Source organism: Desmodus rotundus, chromosome 8, assembly GCF_022682495.2.
Source record: "Desmodus rotundus isolate HL8 chromosome 8, HLdesRot8A.1, whole genome shotgun sequence".
Classification (NCBI taxonomy): domain Eukaryota; kingdom Metazoa; phylum Chordata; class Mammalia; order Chiroptera; family Phyllostomidae; genus Desmodus; species Desmodus rotundus.
In genome coordinates, this window is record NC_071394.1 from 6,107,237 (window position 1) to 6,127,644 (window position 20,408).

At 42.8% G+C, this 20,408-nt stretch overlaps 1 protein-coding gene across 2 annotated transcripts in view; it reads right to left on the reverse strand.

Annotated features, from left to right (window-relative positions):
* Positions 1 to 20,408, reverse strand: part of EFR3A (EFR3 homolog A) — a 68,915-nt gene that overhangs the window by 27,016 nt on the left and 21,491 nt on the right. For both annotated transcript variants that reach the window (XM_053929418.1, XM_045204944.3), the window contains exons 3-10: positions 18,586 to 18,713; positions 17,225 to 17,375; positions 14,461 to 14,582; positions 10,522 to 10,671; positions 9,791 to 9,928; positions 6,497 to 6,575; positions 5,492 to 5,627; positions 3,783 to 3,950 (exon numbers count right to left, since the gene is read on the reverse strand). In XM_053929418.1, the coding sequence (XP_053785393.1) occupies positions 3,783 to 3,950; positions 5,492 to 5,627; positions 6,497 to 6,575; positions 9,791 to 9,928; positions 10,522 to 10,671; positions 14,461 to 14,582; positions 17,225 to 17,375; positions 18,586 to 18,713 (1,072 nt within the window). The remainder of the gene's footprint in view (positions 1 to 3,782; positions 3,951 to 5,491; positions 5,628 to 6,496; positions 6,576 to 9,790; positions 9,929 to 10,521; positions 10,672 to 14,460; positions 14,583 to 17,224; positions 17,376 to 18,585; positions 18,714 to 20,408) is intronic.

Consider the following 20,408-nt stretch of genomic DNA (forward strand, 5'->3'; position numbering starts at 1 on the left):
GAACTTGTTTGCTTGTCATTTTTCTCACGCATTCTTGGGTTCTGTAGCAACTTCAATTTGCCTGCCATGAATATTCACTTCTGAATATTCGGCTTCCTGGTCATGAAAGATTTACAACATCAAATTAACATTTACTCAAACCTCAGACTTCGTTGTTTCTCTGAAAGATCATGATTTTTTTTCATATCTTAAAATATAACATAATCATTACAGAAAACTTCTGATTTGTAATATTTCTCTAAGAATAAGTTAACTCTTCAGCTTCTACTATTAGAGTTAATAATAATCTACTTACACAAATTCAAATTATTCTACTCATGATTTTGATTGGACATGAGGTCAAAAATAATATCCCACTGGTTAAAAATAATTTCCCATTATCGCATACTTTAGCAATAAAAAAAATCTCATGATCTTACTATTACTCAATCCACATAAAATCTATTATTCTAGCTAACGCTTACGGAGCACCTGTTTCTGGGGTAATACACCACTTTGTATTTGGACCTCATGACAACCTTACGAAACTAGGTACTATTGTTAGTCTCAATTTCCTTTGTGGAAGTGAGGCTAAGAGAGGGTAAGACCTCATACAGGAAACTAATATTAAGGCCTGAGATGAGGGCTACTACTCGTTTCCAAAGCCTATGCCATTATTACTCTCTACTTCTTCCTTACAAGATACTTTTAACTTTTCAAGAACCCAGTTAGAAATATTCCTAGAAATAAAACTGGACACTGTTTTTCTGGACAAAACTGGACACTGATTTTCTGTCCCAAGCAAGGCTGTCATTACCACAAGGACATAAAGTCTCCAACACAACCAGCTGTGCAGACAGTCCTGAAAGTAACTCATTCTCTATACCCATTGTTTGTAGTGGAACTTCTTAACTAAAACTGCTAATGACCACCCTGCCCTGCCCCCAAAAAAACGAGCAAGAAGCTATGTGCTCTGTTATTTTAAAAGAACGAACTTGGCCAACAACAGCTCCAAAACTGAAAGGGCAAAAGCTACAGCAACCCTGTTCCATGGCCCACCAGCAGAAACACCCATCTGATCTGGTAACTGCCAGAAACTGAGAATTTCTGCTGGGAAATATCGAGAAAATCGGCAGTGTGATTTCAATAAAAATCTCACTCTCTGTACTACACTGCATTTCTTCTTGTCATGTTTTAATGTTCACACGTTATTTCTGAATGTGTTATGTCACAGAAATACTGCTTGAGTCTGCTGTATATATGTTTTATAACAAGATACTTAAGAAACAATAAATTAAACATTCTAAAGTAAAACAGTAACACTGCATTAATTAAAAGTCACACAAGCAATTTATATTAACTGTGTTAAAACAAGATGAGATGATCTGATATACCATATTAAAATATCACTGCAAATCCATAAAGGATGCAAATAAATTTATGAGTCATGCCCTGGCTGGGTAGCTAAGTTGGTTAGAGCATTGTCCCGATACCCCAAGGTTGCAGGTTCGATTCCTGGTCAGGACACATACAAGAAGCAACCAATGAATGCATAAATAAGCAGAACAACAAATCGATGTCTCTCTCTCTCTCTCAAATTAAAAAGGAAAATTAAGAGTCACCTTACAAGCTAGGTTTACCATACATGGATACTAATTGTTGTAAGCAATAACTAGAGTGTCTCGCTTTACTGAGACTCCCTGGTAATACTGAACTTTATCATGGCACACGTGGGCATCTGCTGTCATGAGGACAATTCCTATGCATCTGATGAGGCTGAACCAGGTGAAACAGAAGGTACCGCACCAACCAAATGCTTCCACGAGGTGGCAGCCCTGTGCATCACAAAGCCCTGGCCGTCGCCCAGGTGTGCACACCTGAATCGGTGTGGAATGCACAATGGATGCACATCCATGGAGCTTTGGAAATAAGATGACAAAGAAAAACTTTGTATTATATATTCCAAAGGACTATTATAAACAAGGAGCTCACAGGTAGGAAAATTACCCAGATAAAGGTATAAACTGAGCACCAGAATAAATTGATACATGACTCTATTATTAGAGAAACTGTTAGTGACCATTAGAAATTAGGTACCAAACCCCAGGAAGACAACTTGATTTTGAAACTATCATAGCAATCATGCAGTTACATTGAAGTATGATCTGGATACTGTACAGACATGATGGGAGTGCAGGGTTAGAGCAGGAAAAGGGTTTGCTTGCTTTGGTTTGTGTCTGTACACAGTCAGAGCATTTCATCTCCCAAAAAACTCTTATGGCTTTTTGTTTGTTTAAGGAAGCTCTTTACCTTTCTACCCTTCATATTTTGATCACTAGGTTAAAAAAAAAGGCCTATGACATTAAAGCCCAAGGGACCCATCCCCAGATCCTGGTCTCCAACACTACCCCCACTGACAGGAACCCCAGCTCCTGAAGAAGGGCCTGGCTCCGGGCTGGGCAGGAAGTAGGAGGCGAGCCTGGGACTGCTTACACCTGTGAGGCTCTGCTCGAAAGAAGGGGGGTTGTGTGTTACAAAGACGTAGCAGACAGCTGGCAGGGGCTCCCTCTGGCCATGGCTGGGACAATTTGAGCACCAAAAGACAGTAAGTATGGAATGAATTACGAAGCATGAGAATATAAACCCACGAGCTCATACCAATAGTAAGGGACGAATGCATGCGTTCTACATCCACACATAGGGAAGAAAAGGGGCTCTTGCTCACAGCAGAGCACCGAGTGCCACCTGACAGGGAGGGAGGGAGTGCTGACTCTGAAAACCGTAATTTTGCCGTCATCGTGGGGAAGACTGGTTAGGGTGAGAATTATGAATGGTTGCTAAATCTAGGGGAAGTCTGAAGAGCAGAATTACCTGCCTGGTCTAAAAGAACCTTCTCAGAGACCGCTTACTATTTACAAAGGGCAAGATCGATACTGTACAGCCAAGAAACAGCAACACTCTGAGCGATCAAACGTAACACCGCCGACGAGAAGCAAATGCACGCTGGGATGCTCCTCTGTAGGTGGTCCTCCAAGGAGCACCTCAGCCAGCCAGGAATGCACACCCTGAATTTAATCACGAGGAAACACCGGACTAACCCAAATGAGGAAATTAAAAAAGGGGTGGGGGCTGTACTCTTAAAATAATGCCCATATCATAACAGAATGTCCAGACTAAAGGGACGGAAGGACTATTACAGCTGAATGCAGTATACGATCCTAGACTGGACCCGAGACCTAAAGTAACACTAACATGCTGTAAAGGGCGTCACTAGGTCAAATGAAAAAACTGAAATATGAAAACTGGATTACAGATTACAGGACTGTATCAATGTTAAACTCCCCTGGGTTGATAACTACAGCCTGTTATATAAGAAAACGTCTTCATCTCTAGGAAAAGTGCTCTGTGGTACAGAGCCATGACGGTTTTCACTCACCATTCAGTGGTTCATGGAAACAATGTCCACGTGTGAATGTACGTATGTGTGTGCACGCATCTAGCTCTGTGTGTATGTTTGTACTTACATAAGCACAGATACGCAGACACAGACAGACAGACAGACGTGCACACACAGAAAGGGAAAGCAAATGACATAAATGGCATAAAATATTAACAGATGAATCTGGGTGGAGATATACAGTGCTCTGTGTCCTAGTCTTAGGTTTCTTTTCTAAATATAAATTTTCAGAGTCGAAGCTGGTGTTCACCGTCGGCAGAGGCACTACAGAGGCAAGTGCCTTCCGTGAGAGCGATTTCAGCCACTGTGCCACACACAACAGCCTGGAGAGGAGAAATGCACTCACCTATGGTTTGGATGATGGCATTCTGCACAATCTTCTCTTCGTTGTCTTTGGAGCCTGTGTTCAAGCCGGCACTGCCTGCGGATCCCTCCTGTAAATCGCTGGCTTCCGACTCCACACTGAGACGCAGATGCTTCAGCAGAGTGTTGAAGACCTCCAGCACCGTGGGCCCTGTAAGCGGTCACCGAGGTGAGCGGACCCACTCTCCCACTGCCACGTGCTCCAGACCAGTGCTCGTACTCCTCAACAGACATTGCTGGAGTGTTCTAAGTGGTTGGAAAGACTTTCTACTTCATGCACAAACCAATACATTAAAAAAGTAAGTGAGAAATGCCTTCCAGTTACTCCAGCAAACGTTTCCTGGCATCTCTAAGCAGCTCAGTGTTTGAATCACTGTCTGACCCACACGAAATGTGTGTGTGCATATAAAGATTACCAAATACTTTTCACCCAGCTAAGCTGGTCCACTCAAAATAATGTATATGAGGACAACACTTAACCCGACTGTTGGGTCAGAATCCATACAATTATGATAATATAGCTCGTTGTGGCACAGGAAATTTATTTTGCACCTTTTGAGGGTGAAGAAGGAAGAATTTATCTCAATCTTTAGACAGACAGCCACATTTAAACACTTCGTGGAATGTACAGAGCCTAGGACATGGAATCTCACACAGAACAGACATTGGTAAGTGTGATGATTCAATTTATCGTCTGTATTTCACTTCGTATTTCAAATTAAATAACTTTCCAACGATATAACCTGCTTCCAGTCTTTAAGTAACAAGATATGTAGTGAAAAGTCTGTATCACAACTGCCTACTCTTATTTGACATTGAATGAATGTGAGTATAGACCAGTAGAATATTTCCACTTTAATTTTGAAGTAAAAAAATTCAACCAGAATCTCCTCCCAACATCCGACTGTTAAGGACCCTGTCGTTCTTGTAATGACGTGGAGATGAGAAATCAGGATCTCTCGCCTGTCCCTTTCCTTATCCCTGTCGTCAGTCAGTCATCCAATCTTGTTGACACTACAGTCCTGCCGCTGCCATCCAATGTCAAGTTCCTTCCCTGACGCCTCCCACGATGACAACCACCTGTGATTTCCAATGTGCCCTACACTTTGCAGCCAGAGGAACCGTCCTACAGCACTCATCTGTAACGTCTGATAAAGATTACAGGAATACCCATCGACTGTAGAATCACCTCCGTGACTGGCCACAACCTGAACTTCTCTGACTTCCTCTGCATGGTCACCAACATCGCAGATGAACAGGCTGCACGAAATATGCTGCTCTTGCTAACCCACTTCCCTCTCTTCTCTGAACCCTGGTTTTCTTGTGTGTGATCAAGTTCTGCCTTTCGTTACAGTATTAGGTAGAGTTGTTTAACTCCAAGTAAATGACAGGTTTCTCATGTCTGTATCCTTCCAAATCTTTAGCATGTAATTGGTATCCAAAAATCTTGATAAGAAAAGAGGAGGGAGCAGAGGAGAGATTGGTTTGAAGGAAAATGCTGAACTGTACACTAAGAACTAACTCTGAGAACTGGCATTTGAACCCAAAGTTTCAACAGAAATGACAGCACTTTTAAAAATGTTAGAACTATTTTCCAGGAGTTTTCCATACACTGCTGTATCTACTGAAAAACATTCTGAACTAGACTGAGGCAGCAATGTTTTGCTGGTTTTCTTTTCTGCTGGCACTCACCTATGGAACCTTTAGCAGCAATGGCGACAGCCTCCAACAGGACCTGAATAATACCAGCTCGAACCCGGGGGGGATCTCTCTTACGAGCATCGAGGTGCCCCAGAATCTCCTGGATCACATGGTGAGAATACTGAGCCTACCAGAAACGAAATAACGCAAAGACGGGTGAGCCGTCACATGCATCCAGCAGAGCCCATGAGAATGAGAGACCGCAGACACTTGGAGAGAAGTCCGATTGATTATGGGAGACGGGAATTACGTTATGGGACAGTACGTAGCCACTAAAAATCATTCTCTTAAGAATAAATGAGAATACTGTAAAGTATTTATGAAACCCTGAGTGAAAAAAATAAATTGCAGAACACTATGTCAAGCAATCTATAAAGTCTGGAGGCGTTAATGCATGCAACATAGCATAGTAAATACTCAATAAATGGTAGTTCCTACTATCAGCTCTATGCTGCTGAAAGAAATGTCAATTCCAATACCAGTTTATCAGTGAGATAGAAATACACAGTAATTGTATTAAATAAACGTACAGTAATAGCACCTTCATAAAATCATTTCATTCTTTTTATTAGATATCTTTCCATCTTGGCAAATAAAAACAATTAAGTGGTAAATAAAAATAAATGAGACAAGTAAATTAAGAACATGTTTTATATGCTACAGCAGTGATTATCAACCTTTTTCATCTCAGAGCACGCATAACTAATTACTAAAATTCTGCAGCATACCAAAAAATATATTTTTTGCCAATCTGCCAAAACAATATAGGGATGATTTTGATTCATTCACACAGCTATTGTGTCGGCTGCTGTCATTTTTTATTTGACCCTCTAAGGGAAAGGAGGTCAGTGCCCCCGACTACACAGTCAGGTGCTGCGTGTTTTAAAATTCCTGTGGCACGCCAGTGTGCCGTGGCGCACAGGTTGAAACCTGCTGTCCTATAGTATATTATATCTTCAATGCTATGCTTACCGATAGAGAATCGAAATTACTTACCTGAATGGAATACATTATAATTTTAAAGCAGTGAACTGCAAATTCGTTAGGATCCCATAGTCTGTGATGATCTAAATGCCTATAATTAACAATGAGAAAATTACTTTAATCATCCCTTACTTTTATTATACTTTTTTCCCTCTAGAACCCTCGACAATATGCAGAGCTTTGAGATCAAGGTTATCTAAAAGAAAGTCAATGTTCCAATTCTAGAAATATGACATATATTTCCCCCAATTGCCAGATTCTTTCATAAAATACCAACAATAAAAGGCTAGACTATATATTGTGTAAGACTTTTAAATACCGAGATAACCGGGTAAGAAAGAAAAGTCGCTCGTGTCAAACTCCACGAAAAGGCAGCACATGCAAAGTCGAGTACACACAGCAGCAACAGCTGCCCAGGCGGGGCTTCAGGTCTTGAGCGGCCGGCAGGGTGCAAACGGAAAGGGCGGTATACGCGGAGACTGAGACAAAGCTTAGAGTGCGCCCAGGAAAAGCAGGCTATCGGATCAGAAGTTCTTACTCCAATCCAGACCCCTAGAGGAGGACCCCCTCAGCGAACCTGGGAGAATGTTCTGCTAAGGAAGACTGTCAAGAAGCTGCCTGTGTTGGTCTTGGCCCTGAGGGGAAGCGCAAGGGAACAGAAGTCCGCACACCCAGCACCTGGGCTCTCACCTTGGTCTGCGAGAGTTCACAGAACGTGCGGCTCAAAAACCTGAAGACAAGAACGCATTAAAAGTTCAAAGTGTTGCCTGGAGAACCCTGCGGCCATGCCTTCAGTGGAAGCGAAATGAAGCCTCCTCTGGAGGCGACACCACCAATCCAGGCCTCCAAGTAAAGTTACGCTCAGTGTGAGCTCACATGAAAATTCACAGAGCACCCACGGTAAAGAGCCACTAGCAACGAGAGGCAGCAGAATCCAATCCCCCGGTACTGGAGGTGCTGTTGGAATTAACGGATTCAAAGTTTAAAATAAGTTTATTTGTATGCTTAACTAGAGAAAAAGGGTGTTAAAAATTTGACAAGTGAGTAAGAGCCCATCCAAGATGACAGGCAGATTTGAAAAATAACGAAATACAACTTTCACACATGAAGATACAGTTCTGCAAGGAGAAACACTACCAGAGAAAATAGCAAATCAGGCATAAAGAGTCAGTGACTGATCTGAAGAAATTTCCCGGAATGGGGCACAGGGAAGAAAAGGAGTGAACCGCACGTAAGAGAGTTTAAGAGCCGTGACATGGAAAGGGGGAAGGTCTGACGAACACTTTCATCAGAGCTCTGGGGACCAACGGCAGAGTGCGCACACGGTGTAGTGGAGGGGCCAGCAACCGAGGACTCTGCTCGCTAAAGACAACCAAAGGCCAAGAGAAACCCCGATCTTTGGGGTTAGGAGTCCACTGAAGACAAAGTGAAGGTCAACAACAGTCTAAGAAGAAAAACAACTCACTTCTAAAAGACATATACTAGATTCAGAAGTAACGCACTAATAGCAAATTGCTCACCTACAGACTTAAATATAAAAATGTAAGATCTCTACAGTGTAGCCTGAACTATCTTTCTAACCCTTTGGCTATAGCCAGTACTCCAACCAGTGGCTGCAACTAATCTCTGCTCCTCGCTTGAAGCCCACACCATCCTTTGCTTCTGCTTACGCATCTCATCCCACTAAAACCTACTTAACCACCTAGGCCTACCTTAAAAAAGAAAAAAGATAACCCCTCAATATTTCAAATTCAACTTGAATTCTGTGTTTTGAACATAACCTACATATTTAATTGTAAGTGCCCGTCAGTTAGCCCCGACTCTGTTCAGGACCATGACAGTTTTATGCATGTACGAATTCCCCAACGTACCTGACACTTTACTTGCAGAGGACATTTAGTACTTAATTAACTAAATAGCGAATACATAGTTAACTATTTCATTAACATTAAGTTAAGCTCTACATGGAATGCAGCCCTCTTTGAAGTTACTCAAGTGCCCAAGGACAGTTAACTGGGAAACTTCTTTCTTCCAGGGAAGCTCTGTAGAATTTTAAGGCTTTATAGTGTACCTCTCAATAAATAATACTTCATAAATGTATTACGATAAAACCTGGAATTCTTAAATCAGCATGTCTAGCCCTGGCTAGTGTGGCTCAGTGGACTGAGCACTGGCCTGCAAACCGAAAGGTCGCTGGTTCGATTCCCAGTCAGGGCACATGCCTGGGTTGCGGGCCAGGTCCTCAGTGGGGCATGCAGGAGGCAGCCGATTGATTGTTTCTCTCCCTCTCTTTCTCCCTCTCTTCTCCTCTCTCTAAAAATAAATAAACAGAATCTTAAAAAAATTAGCATGTCTGGACATTAAGAAATAAATCTGCCTTTAGTTACAACTGACATCATTTTCATTATTTCTTAGTATAATTTTTATAAGGCCATTGAGTCTTTAAATAATAATTTGGGGGGGTGAAAATCACAGATCCTTGTGAAAGTCTAATCATTCTCTGATTTTTAATATAATTTGGTGGTTTACATATTCTTATAACTAAAGCTCAACTTTGAACCCAGTACCTGCTCCGCATGAAGAATTCTGGATGTCACATCTAGACTACTTCGCACATGCTGTAAAGACACTACAGTCAGGGATGGAAAAGACAGGGCAAATGGTTACCAAAAGGAAGACCGGCAGAACGGCGTAGAAATGACATGGAGTGTCATTAGCAGCTCTACGTCTGATGACTGAGTTGGAACACAACGCCTTGGCAAGGCTGAAAGATGGAGAAAGTCGAAGCTCACAAATGCGATTTCCCGGAGCAGAGAGCATAAGTACCAACGATGCAATTTCCTATTCCTGCCCTGACTTCGTCACTATGAGTAGGAAGGATTTACCCAGAGAACCGCGTGTGATCTGAGGCAGTCCCCCCACAGCAAAAAGCCAGCCAGGACACGGAAGCCAGGCAACAGGCGGGACTGACCCCAGAAGTCAACAAAACAGGACTTACACACGCGGCAGTTTTAACCCTTTACTGTGCACATGTACTGCAAGGTCTGTGTGTGGAAGTTCAGCATGAATGATGCACCTGGCACCAGGCACAGGCGTGCCCTTGGTCGCTGAGGAGCAGCAGCTGGTATGGCAGCCGAACCGGTGCCGAGACGCGGGTGTGTGACTCAGTCCTGCACTGCCCCACAAGGCCGCACGGCTCCATTAACAACTCCCTCTCACAAGGGAGGGCGCTGTCCTCTGTGAGCGAGTGAACACAGAACTGGAGGTGCACAGTCACAAACAGCCACGAAAACGCCAGCTACTCACGCAAACACTGGTCTAACGGCGTTATTCATATTCCCGAAGGTCGCGCGTCCCAGCAGCTCTCGGAAACAGTTCTCGGCCAACACGGCGGGATTCTCCTCTTTGTCTGCGGCGGAGGGGGAGGCGGGAGGGCCTATGCGGCTGGGAAGACAGACAGGGAATAAATAGTAAACAATCATGACCTTGGGAATCCTGGCGCTAGTTCCGGCAGTTAAACCGAACGTGCTTCACTTCCCAGAGATGGTAAAACAACATTTTCTTTTCATCCCAAAGTATCTCAGAAGAATGAGCAAGAAATACACAGTTTAACCCTTTCACTGGAAAACACTATAAAGTAAACAGCTATTATTATTATTACTTTTGTGGTTATTTCTAGCTCTATGAAAAAGTACGCTGGATTCCTAAACAACAGTTTAGCTAAAATTTTTATTTCTCACACTTGGCAACTTTAAGCAATATTAGTTTAAAATACCAATTTGAGTGCTTAATAATAAGCAGCATGTAAGGTATAAAACTATTCTAAAACAAATAAAACCTTAAGTGTATGAGTAAAAATCTGTGCTCTCCTAAGCCTAATGTGATCACCAAAGATGCACAATTTTTCAGAAAGGGCACGTATTTGAACTCGCTCAAATTTACGAGCGCTATTCACAGCACACTAAAGACAAGCGAGCAAGCCCACGCCCACCAACCCAAAGGCAATGTAGCCCCGACCCCGAGTCCTCACTCAGTACCTGTCGACCTCCTCGACCTTCTGCATGTTAAACAGCAGAGATGGCACAATTTTATCCATATGCTGGGGTTCCCAAATTGTAGCCCGAAGTTCATCATTAACGGTTTTGCGAACCACGCCTTGAATCCCTCTGATTCCAGCGATTCGAATTCTATAAAAAAAAAAAAGAGTCATGAAAAAGTTATTCAAACAAGTCTGCTTGCTTAGCTAAAACAATGAATCCCAAGTAAATATTGTTACCTCAAGTCAGTAACATGAAAATAACACAAGTCTGAGAAATTAAAATTTCAATCATCTAAGATGGACAAAAAGATGAGGCAGCTCCAAAAAAGGCTTACTTTCAATACTATCCTTTTAAAGTCAGCATTTAAAGTCTAAGAGGGCTGTAAAATACAGTAATATCCAGTCTAAGTATAATTTTTAATACGGGAATTTAATCAAAAGCACTAGGCTTTCCTTAAGAAAATGGCAGTAGTTCAGAGGAGCAAGCCAGGTTCTCTCCATTTCTTGCCTCGGTCTCTGACGCTGAGCAAACATGGGATGTCGCTGTCTGAACGGCCTTCAGTGCTCACTCAGCCTCTTCCACTGTCTCCTCCCCACAGACTCTTGCCTCCCTGAGCCCGCCTAAAGGGAGACCGGGATGCTGAGCTGGTTCCTTTAAGGGTGTGGCACATGAGAACTAACCAAACGGAGTGCAGATACCCTTGGCCACATAGATACACGCATGTATCCGTGTGTACTGACGTGTTATCATGCATATCTGTGACTTACAATTTATCCCACAGTGAGACATTGATGCCCCGCCCTCCCACCCCAATCCACAGCCCCAACTTCCTCAAGCTCTTCCTCACTCATCCATATATATATGTGTATATATATATTTATTTATTTATAGGTTGAAGAATGAAAAGTGGCTAAAAAACGGCATATAAAAGCAGAGGGAAACTGGTAGCCCAGTCACCCTAAAACATATCCTCCCTTCTGGCCAAATTTGACTGTTACTTCCTTTTTTGTTACCACTAGATATAGTCACCAGTGAAAGTCTATTCAGCTTATCCAGCACCGTCTTCTGACACAAAGCCTGTGAATCGGGTTAGAGAATGGCAGCTATGGGGAAGGGGACGATCCGCTTTCCAGACCCACGGGGAAACGACCCAGGCCCTCAGGGGTAGCAGAGGGAGAAAAGGAAGGGGCAGTAGTAGGGTGCTGAACAGGTGAGAAAGTGAACTGGGAGACACGGACAAATCCTGCCCACTTTGAAGCAGTGTCTAGGAGCGCTGCTGTCTCAAACATTTCAAGGGTGAGAGATCTTCAGCTACCACGAGCGGGCAAGCCTGATGCTACCACACCAAGCATGGTGTTTGCTTTAGGCACCTGTGGCTACTCCTTGGGAGATGACAAGGTGGGGCAGACAAGATGACAGCAGAACGGTGGCTCCTGCCTTGTGACACAGGGGCCTACTTGGAGCAGGCAGAGGGCGCTGCCGCTGTCTGGGGGAGGTGGGGCTCCTGGAGCTACACAGCTGGCATCCAGTGCAGATCTGGCGTCCGGCCTCACTAATTATTCTAGCCATGACCTCAAGAAACATTTACGGTTTCCTTATCAGTAAACCGACCAACTGTCTTACCATAGGAATGTTGTGCAGTTTAAATAAGTTAATTCATGTAAAGTGCTTATCCAATGAAGGGCTAGGCAAACTGGCACACAGTAAGCACGCAGCAATCAGTCTGCTCATGCTGTTCAGCATTATGAGGAGGGGGAGGAGGCGGAGGAGGATTTCTACCACAGCTGAGGGCCGCTCAGGAAATTAGAGCTTACGACTGCGATGTACGACTTTACATGTGGGAACTGCTTCTGCGAGGCAAATACTTTAAGAAAATCTTAACAGCGCTCAGACCCGTTCCCCACTTCCTACTACTGGGCATGCCCCCGAGTTCCACCTGAAAGGGTTTTGCTAAAATTAAAGGGATTGATACCAAGTATCTAAATCTAAAAGGGAAACTAAAAGGAATCTAAATATGCCTGAAGACAACCAGACGGACTTTTACTTAAGGCAAAGCAGGAAAAAAAAAAAATCAAACCCTTTAAGTATGATAAAGGATTTTAGTTTACTCATGTTTTACAGTGGTTCAAATGAAATGCTGTAATTTTGGAATTTCAAGTATCACATAATACGGGAAAGACCAAGCCCACAAGACCTTTCATTTGTGTATAGAAGACAATTTCAAGTTTCTTTTTGTAAACAATAATGAAAAATGTCACGGGAAAATACTTTTATGTTCAAAAGAATTTCTTCCACTAGGGGGCACTAAATACCTAAAATAAGATAACTTATATAATACATTTTTGTATTTCTTAAAACGCATCCTTTCATTAATTTTCATGGATACCATCAACACTTTTCACCTGCATTGGTTTATATGTGAAACTCACCACAACCAAAATTTGTGAAATATGTATGTGCAGTTTATTAATTCTTATAATACTAAACTGAAAACATTCTGGATATTTTCTACATATTTTTTAAAAAAGCAAAATTGTTATAATATTGAAAAAAATTGCCATTTTATTTAGGCAATCTTTATACTTTTTTGCCCCACTAACATTTTCATGTCAGCCCCTGAGAACAGGGAACAGTTCCATAAAATATTTTTTAATGTCCTTTAGGGGGGAAAGAGAGATTTTAGTGGCACCTAGGGGAAACAGGAGCTTAATTATTGCAAGACAGTTATAGTTATCTTCACCTTTCTACGGCTTTACCCCCATAACCAAGGACGGACATCAGGGGTCTAAATGACCCTGAGGAAAAATTACTTAACTGCTTCTCAGACAGAAACAGATCTCATATCTAAAAACAATCATTAAATCACCTCTCAGCTTTCCTTCTCTGAGTTAAAATAACTTTTATACTTGTTTTTGTTTGTGTGAACCAACACTGTAGCTTACACACTAAAGGCTAGTTATATTTCTGCACATTTTCTTATTTATTTTAAAAGAAAAGTAAAAATTACAAAGCCTGCTAAATCTTGCTAAACTGCTCCAAATAACTCTGAATTCAGGTTAGTTTCTTTCTTTTTAGTGTATTTTGGTAAAGTTCAAATTACTTTCTGTATTTACCAGAGTCGTTTTGACTTTAATTCTTAACTTTCAACCTACGGACTGTATTTCCAGATAAGCATCTGATTGGATTACGAGTGGGCTGAGTCTAGGAGAAACAACCCACATGTTTAAAAATGCTCAAGCCAACTGTTAGGAGAACTGAGACTGACAAGGACTCCGGAACACACATTCCATCCACGTGTTCATTCAGCCAGCACTTCCTGAGAGCCCCCTACCGGCCCAGCAGCGCCAAAGTGTCAGTAGCCCAGCAGGCATCAGAGTAAACCTGTGGCCGCCTGGAGGTCACACTCCCCTGATGGGCCAGAACAGGTACAGCTATGAGCAGAAGGGAAAGAGTGACTGGGATGGGGCGGGAGGGAGGGTATTCAAGAAATAAATGGTGGCCGGGGCAGGGCTCTCATGATAAGCTGACATCTGCAGAAATCTGAACAAAGGGAGGCGAGGAGCCATGTGGGTGCAGAGAGACCACTTAGTCCACAGGCCTCGGGGAGAAGGGTGCCTGACGCGTTCCGGAAACAGCAAGGAGAGCCGGGTGGCTGGGTTAGAGTAAAAGGAGGAAGACAGGTGGGATGACGGGCTCTGACCCTGGGGGGCCGAGGCAGAGAGGGGCGCCCTGGGCTACCGTCAAGACTTCGAATTGTATTTGCAGTGAGTCGAGACACCACGCTCCAGTGTGCTACTACAGTAACGGCAACGGGAAGCTGTATTTCAGGAACAAAGCACGTGTTTCCACATTTCCTCCGGTAACCACTATGTCATACAGAAACATGGCATGCATCAGGGAACCGCTCTGTGAATCACGGTGGGCAGGGATACGCACTCTGTCCGTGTTTCTGGGTCACTGTGGCAGGAATGGCACATGGCACTGAAGCGGGACACAAAGAAGTCGTAACGTCTGTGGTAGGATGGTGTGTCCTCTTCGATATTTGCAAATTTGACAAACTAAAAACAAATAAACAATATAAATGTGTTAATCACCTTTTTGAAAGTATAGTCAAAACACATTTACTTTCATTCATTCCTTGTTACATTAGCAAAAAATATCCAAGAGCAAATGAAATATATGAAATACCATAAATACCACCTACATACAAAAATAATTTTTTAATAATGAACTGCAGGAAATCAAGGACATAACGTTATAAATATTAACTATAACTTGCTAATCCAGTTCCTTTTGAGCGAGTGAGCTGACTCTTTGCAGGAGGACAGGCCTGACGCTAACGCTGCCCTACACATCCTGGGCGCTGGCTCGGTGACAGGCTCTCGGGCCCCAGCCTGAGGGCCTTTTACTCCTTGATTGCGGGTAGGAACAATTTCTTGACAGCTGTTACCTAGCACGTGAGAAACTTACTGAGAAAATTACTGAGATGGGTAGAATTCATTCTGCCTCCTTTCTCATGACAAGAAAAGAAAAGGAAATCTCCGTGTTTAGGAAATTTTAAATATCCTACACGAATCACAGAGCAGGCCCTCAGATTCCTTAGTGTGCACTACCTTTTCTCGTTAGCTCTCGTACTCTCCTGCGGACTTAGTGACTCTGTATACTAAACAGCCTAAAGCAATAAACTCTTGGTTTAGTTGTAAATTTACGCACCGCATGTATGTAGACAACCTGCCGGGATACAGACTGACGGTTTTAAAAGGCTACATCTCAAAGAATCACTCGACCAGGTTTACTGATACTCTCCAGGAAACAAACCTGGACTAGCAGTTTAAATGGATTCAGCGAGAGCTAAGTCATCTGTTTTACATTATGTTTTTATAATTCACATTACCTAGAAAAAAGCCACAAATAATACAGTTGCTTGAGAGTGAACTGGAATTCCCTACCTATGTTGTGTCATATAGTGTGCTAGTCGCTTGCACATGAGTTCTTATTTAATTATTACAACAACCCTGCAAAGAACGTGTCCTTTACACCCATTTTACAGATTGGAACACTGAAATCCACAGGTGAAATCACTTGCTCAAAGTGACACAGTAAATAGTGAAACTGGCATTACAGTCCTAGGGTTGGACACTAATTCTCAAGATTCCCGTAAGTACACACTAACCATGTGAACAGTTTGAGAAAATATTTATACTTTTCATAAAAATAAACCTTAAGTAACATGAGAAAATGCTAAATAACCTAAATAAAAAACATACACACCAAAGTCTAAATACAATGTTCCTCATTTTCAATTACGTATTTTAAGAATAAAAGTATTAAAGGATTACTTCTGAATATTAGAATTACGGGTGTCTTGTTTACTCTTACATTTTCTAGCATTGTAGAAATTAGATTGTTTCAAAGGTACAATAAAAAGCAGCAGCAATGAAATTCTTTAGAAGTTGAATTTCTTCCACTAAGTACTATTAAAATTTTGGACCCAAAACATTCTTTGTAGGGTTTTTTTGTGTGTGAAGTGCATTTTCAAAATTTTTTTCAAAAATTTCTACAACCCTCCCCCCCATTTTTTGTGTAGTACAGATTCTGCATGTTATTTCTGGCATGTTTAGCAGCACGTGTGACACCACAAACCCTAACCCGCAGTGAAAATCAAGTGTTCGGGATGGGCAGGGGCCAGGGGGCAGCCCTGGCTGAGAATCGCTGCATTTGTGAAGGGAGTGGCCTCCGCGACTGGTCCCTAGGGGCCCCTGGCAGTGACGTTCAAAGAAGAAGGGTGAGAATAGTCATGAGGCTTGAGAAAAGTGAATACTGCGGAAGGAAAGGGGGAGTAACCTACGCTTCCCCTAGATCTTAATCCGCAAGGACAGAGTATTTGTACGCGAAACACAAGCTCTGGCCTAGGAAAGACCTGGTATCAAATCTGTTCCACACAGCAGCACTTCATTGTGTCTCTGGACAAGCTGTTTAGCTCCAGTTCATCTGTGGTCATAAAAACCTGGATGGGAACATGCAGATTGGTTGGATGCCCAAAAGCTTCCCCACAGATGAAGCTGGAACTGGAAGACTGAACCTGATACAATAAAATTACAGGAAAGAGAAGATTATCACTGTATTTTATTTTCCTTTTCAGATATGCCTTCTCCAACCCAGCATAAATTTATTTAAATACCTTTGGAAACAATCGAATTTCTAAAATGCTAGAAAATGTAAAAGTAAACAAGACACCTGTAATTCTAATATTCAGAGTAATCCCTGAATACTTTTATTCTTAAAATATGTAATTGAAAATGAGGAACATATTGTATATAGACTTCGGAGTATATGTTTTTTATTCAGGTTATTAAGCGTTTTCTCCTGTCACTGAGGTTTAACCACTGCGGGTCGGGACAGAAGAAAATGAACGTGCAAGCAGAAACGGTTCAGAGCGTGCGGGAAGGCATGGGGACACGCCCTTACTTGCACTTGTATGGCCAGCTGACGTTCTGTTGCCCCATGATGGGCTCATGCCACAGATTCCACAAGGCATGACAGGAAAAGCGGGAGACAAAGGGATTAAGCGTCTACATCTGTCTGGTTGTCCAGGGCGTTCATTTACCTTTCCCGGGTGAAGACATTCTCAGAAGGGAGTAAATCTGCACATGCTAATACTAATTAAACTTAAAAGTAGTAAGCACATAGCTTTACTCACAGAATTTGTTCCAAGGACTTGCAGCTTTGGTTCCCCTGATTCCAGAAGCTTTGCCACCATATGAAGAAAACTTTCCACAAATGGCTTGATGCTTTGGGAATGGCAAGCCATGAGAAGTTGGTCCAAAGCCTCCATAGCAATTAAAACATACCTATGTGTAAGAGAGCGGTAAGGTCAGAACATTCGTAGCTGTCTAAATTCCGAGTGCTTCTCACTGGAGAGTTAAAATAAGTTTATTTAAATGCACAAAACGTAGGAAGGCAGATTCAGCAGTTTCTCAGTGAAACCCTGGTTCTCCCGAGCACGGACGGTCTTAGATACAAACCAGCCCTCAGGTGAGCGAGACGGAAACTGGACGGTAGCACTCATCCCTCTCCTTCCCGGAGCTCAGAGCTCCTTTCACATGACCTGCGTGGACACTGGTCTTCGTAAAGGAGGACATTTTCTCTTTCCCAGACTTTTAGCCATATTTTTGTATCTGACCCAAAATAATTATTATAAGCAATGTGCCTAAATTTCCAACATAATCTGCTAGTATTTGTAGACACAAATATAGAAAACATCAGCAACAACAATTATAAGGAAGTGTCTCATAAATTTACCTTACAATTCATTGAATTTTAAAGCTTACAGTAAAAACTAAAATGCAGACTTCAGTTAACTTTGCTTCAGTGATCAGCTGTACAGCTGGTTGTGTCGAGACTCATGAAAACGTTCTGTGTGACAACACCGTGCAAGCAGAGAAAGCCAATACGCACCACTTGGAGAACAGGGTACTCTAAGAAACCAGGATCACAGAATGATAATATGGGGAGTAGTTAATCCGCATTATACAAACTACTACTGTTCAAGCTCAGAAAAGGGATTAAGGTGGAAGATCTTTATTTCTAGGGAGTTTTACAGCAAGTAGTTCAAAGCAGCATGCTTGCAACGTCTGAACCCTAACACCCAGGCCCCGCATGGAGCTCTCCCGTGGCACTCTGCTGACAGGTAACAGGGAGCTACGTCAGAAGTCAGCTGGTTAACAGGATCTTTGTTTTCAATCTAGAGGCTGGTTTTCAAATCCCTGGGCCAGACTAATAGACTGAGGGAGTGAATTTCTACCATTTCCATTAGAGAAGCCTCAGAAATTAATGGGTACTTAAGCTAAAGGCAACTCCATTAATAGACTCACAGGAGCCTATTAAATCTGAGCCCTACGAAACAAGAAAAGCTGCAGCATCTATGTGGTATCACACAGTTCCTTGAATGTCTTATCCTCTATAAAGCACCTTTGCCTGATGGCAAAATAATTTACAGGGTGATTTAGCCTAGGGAGAATTTTCCAAAGACAGAGTATTGGCAATAAGGCCTTTCCTTACCCAGAACGATGTCTGACAACATCCCGGCTCAACCTTTCTGCCAAGTAAGAACCAATTCGATCCAGTTTCTCTGGGGCGGATACTGCATAAAACGTCAATTTCTCCATATCAGCTTTAACAAGGCCATCCTAAAAATAATAACAAGATAAGTAGGTTATCTGTATTTTCATGCTAACGTTTTGTATTTCTAAGTGCTACTTGCTGTATATTTCCCCTTTCCGGACTGGTGATGAGGCCATATTCATGCTGAACCTTTCTGGGTATAGCCTCCTTAGTGCTAATACTCACTACTCCGGATACACAGATTGTTTAGTTAAAGAAATGCCCCATGTAGGCAAAGCACTGAAATACACCTTCATGAGAATGAATTACTCTAACGTCATCATTTAAACAGGACTGCATCTCACCCACTTTTTTCTCTAACTTTAGTGAGGAATAAGTTATACAATCAACTGCACCCAAATATATGCAATTTGAAATGCGACCGCTGCATACACCTGTGGAGCCACCAGTAACAAACAAGACGCGGAGTACTCCCATCGTTTGCCGCAGACCCCGGTGACCTTCCGTCTCCGGGCGGGCCCTGCTCTGCTTCTCAGCGCCATCGATCAGCGTGCTGGATGCAGCCACAGGGCTGACTCTTGGCTAGTTCGCCTGGGTAACTCCTGCTGGTCCTTCCGGTCCCAGCATCCTCCAGAGAAGCGTTCGCTGCACCTCACAACGCCCCTCCTGAGTCGGAGGGAGGTGTCCCCCTACGTGCTCTTTTCGCTCGTGGCATTTACCTCTACTGTCATACTGATTTTACCATCTCAAACAAATGCCAGCCAAGTGCTAGCTTGTGATGGACACCAGGGAACTACCGCGAACAAAGAACTGTGTTAACTCATTCAATCTTCACAAGATCCCTATGAAATAAGTGCTATTTATAATTTTTACTTCACAACAACAAACTGAGGGACTGGCCAAGATCACAATGCCAGTAATTTTAAGGAATGTCTGGGTTATCTGTCCCCTCACTCAACAGCTCTTTAAAGGCAGGACCTATGACGGAAGACCTCTGCACTCTGGGCCCATTTTGGATATACAAGATTTTCTTTTTGTTCAGTAAGTTAAAAATAGGAAATGTGGTCAACTGAGCTATGCAGCAAGGTTCCTGTAAATCTTTTTTAACCTTTCTGTACAGATTGCTGTTTACATAAATCTTATCTAAGTGCCCGGTCAAATACTCTGTCTGTGATCATTCTCTAATCTACCTGCCATCGTTCCCGTGACCACAGCTCCCTCACCGCCTACCACTGAAGTGCACACGGCAGACACCTGGACCGTCCATCACGTTCCTCCACAGCGTGGCCTCGCCCCATCTTCAGGAACCAGCTGTCCCTGACTACTGAGGAAGAGTATCTGAATAGTCGGTCTGCTAAGTAATACTTCTGAAACCGCACATCAGAAATCATGGCCAGCATGACCGGCACCCATCACGTTCTACAATCTGAAGGTTCTTGGTCTCAAATGTACCTCTTGCCTTCGAACCTTTCCCTTGCCTGGCCCATCACTTGCAACAAGGAGGCTGCTCTCCGCTTCTCCAGATGGTGTGCACCTTTCAAAGCTCAGCGAATCTTCCTCGGAGAGCGCTTCCCAAAGACTGCCAATCTGCAGGGACACCTCCCTGCTTTACAGGAAAAGACCTCTACCACCTGCTTCACCTCACGTCTCACTTACTGGTTTACGCACCACGAATGAATATTTGTATGCTTTTGCTTTAAATCAGCCAATGGATGGAAAGCTCCTGAACGGGAGGAACCATTATCTCAGGGTTTTTATAT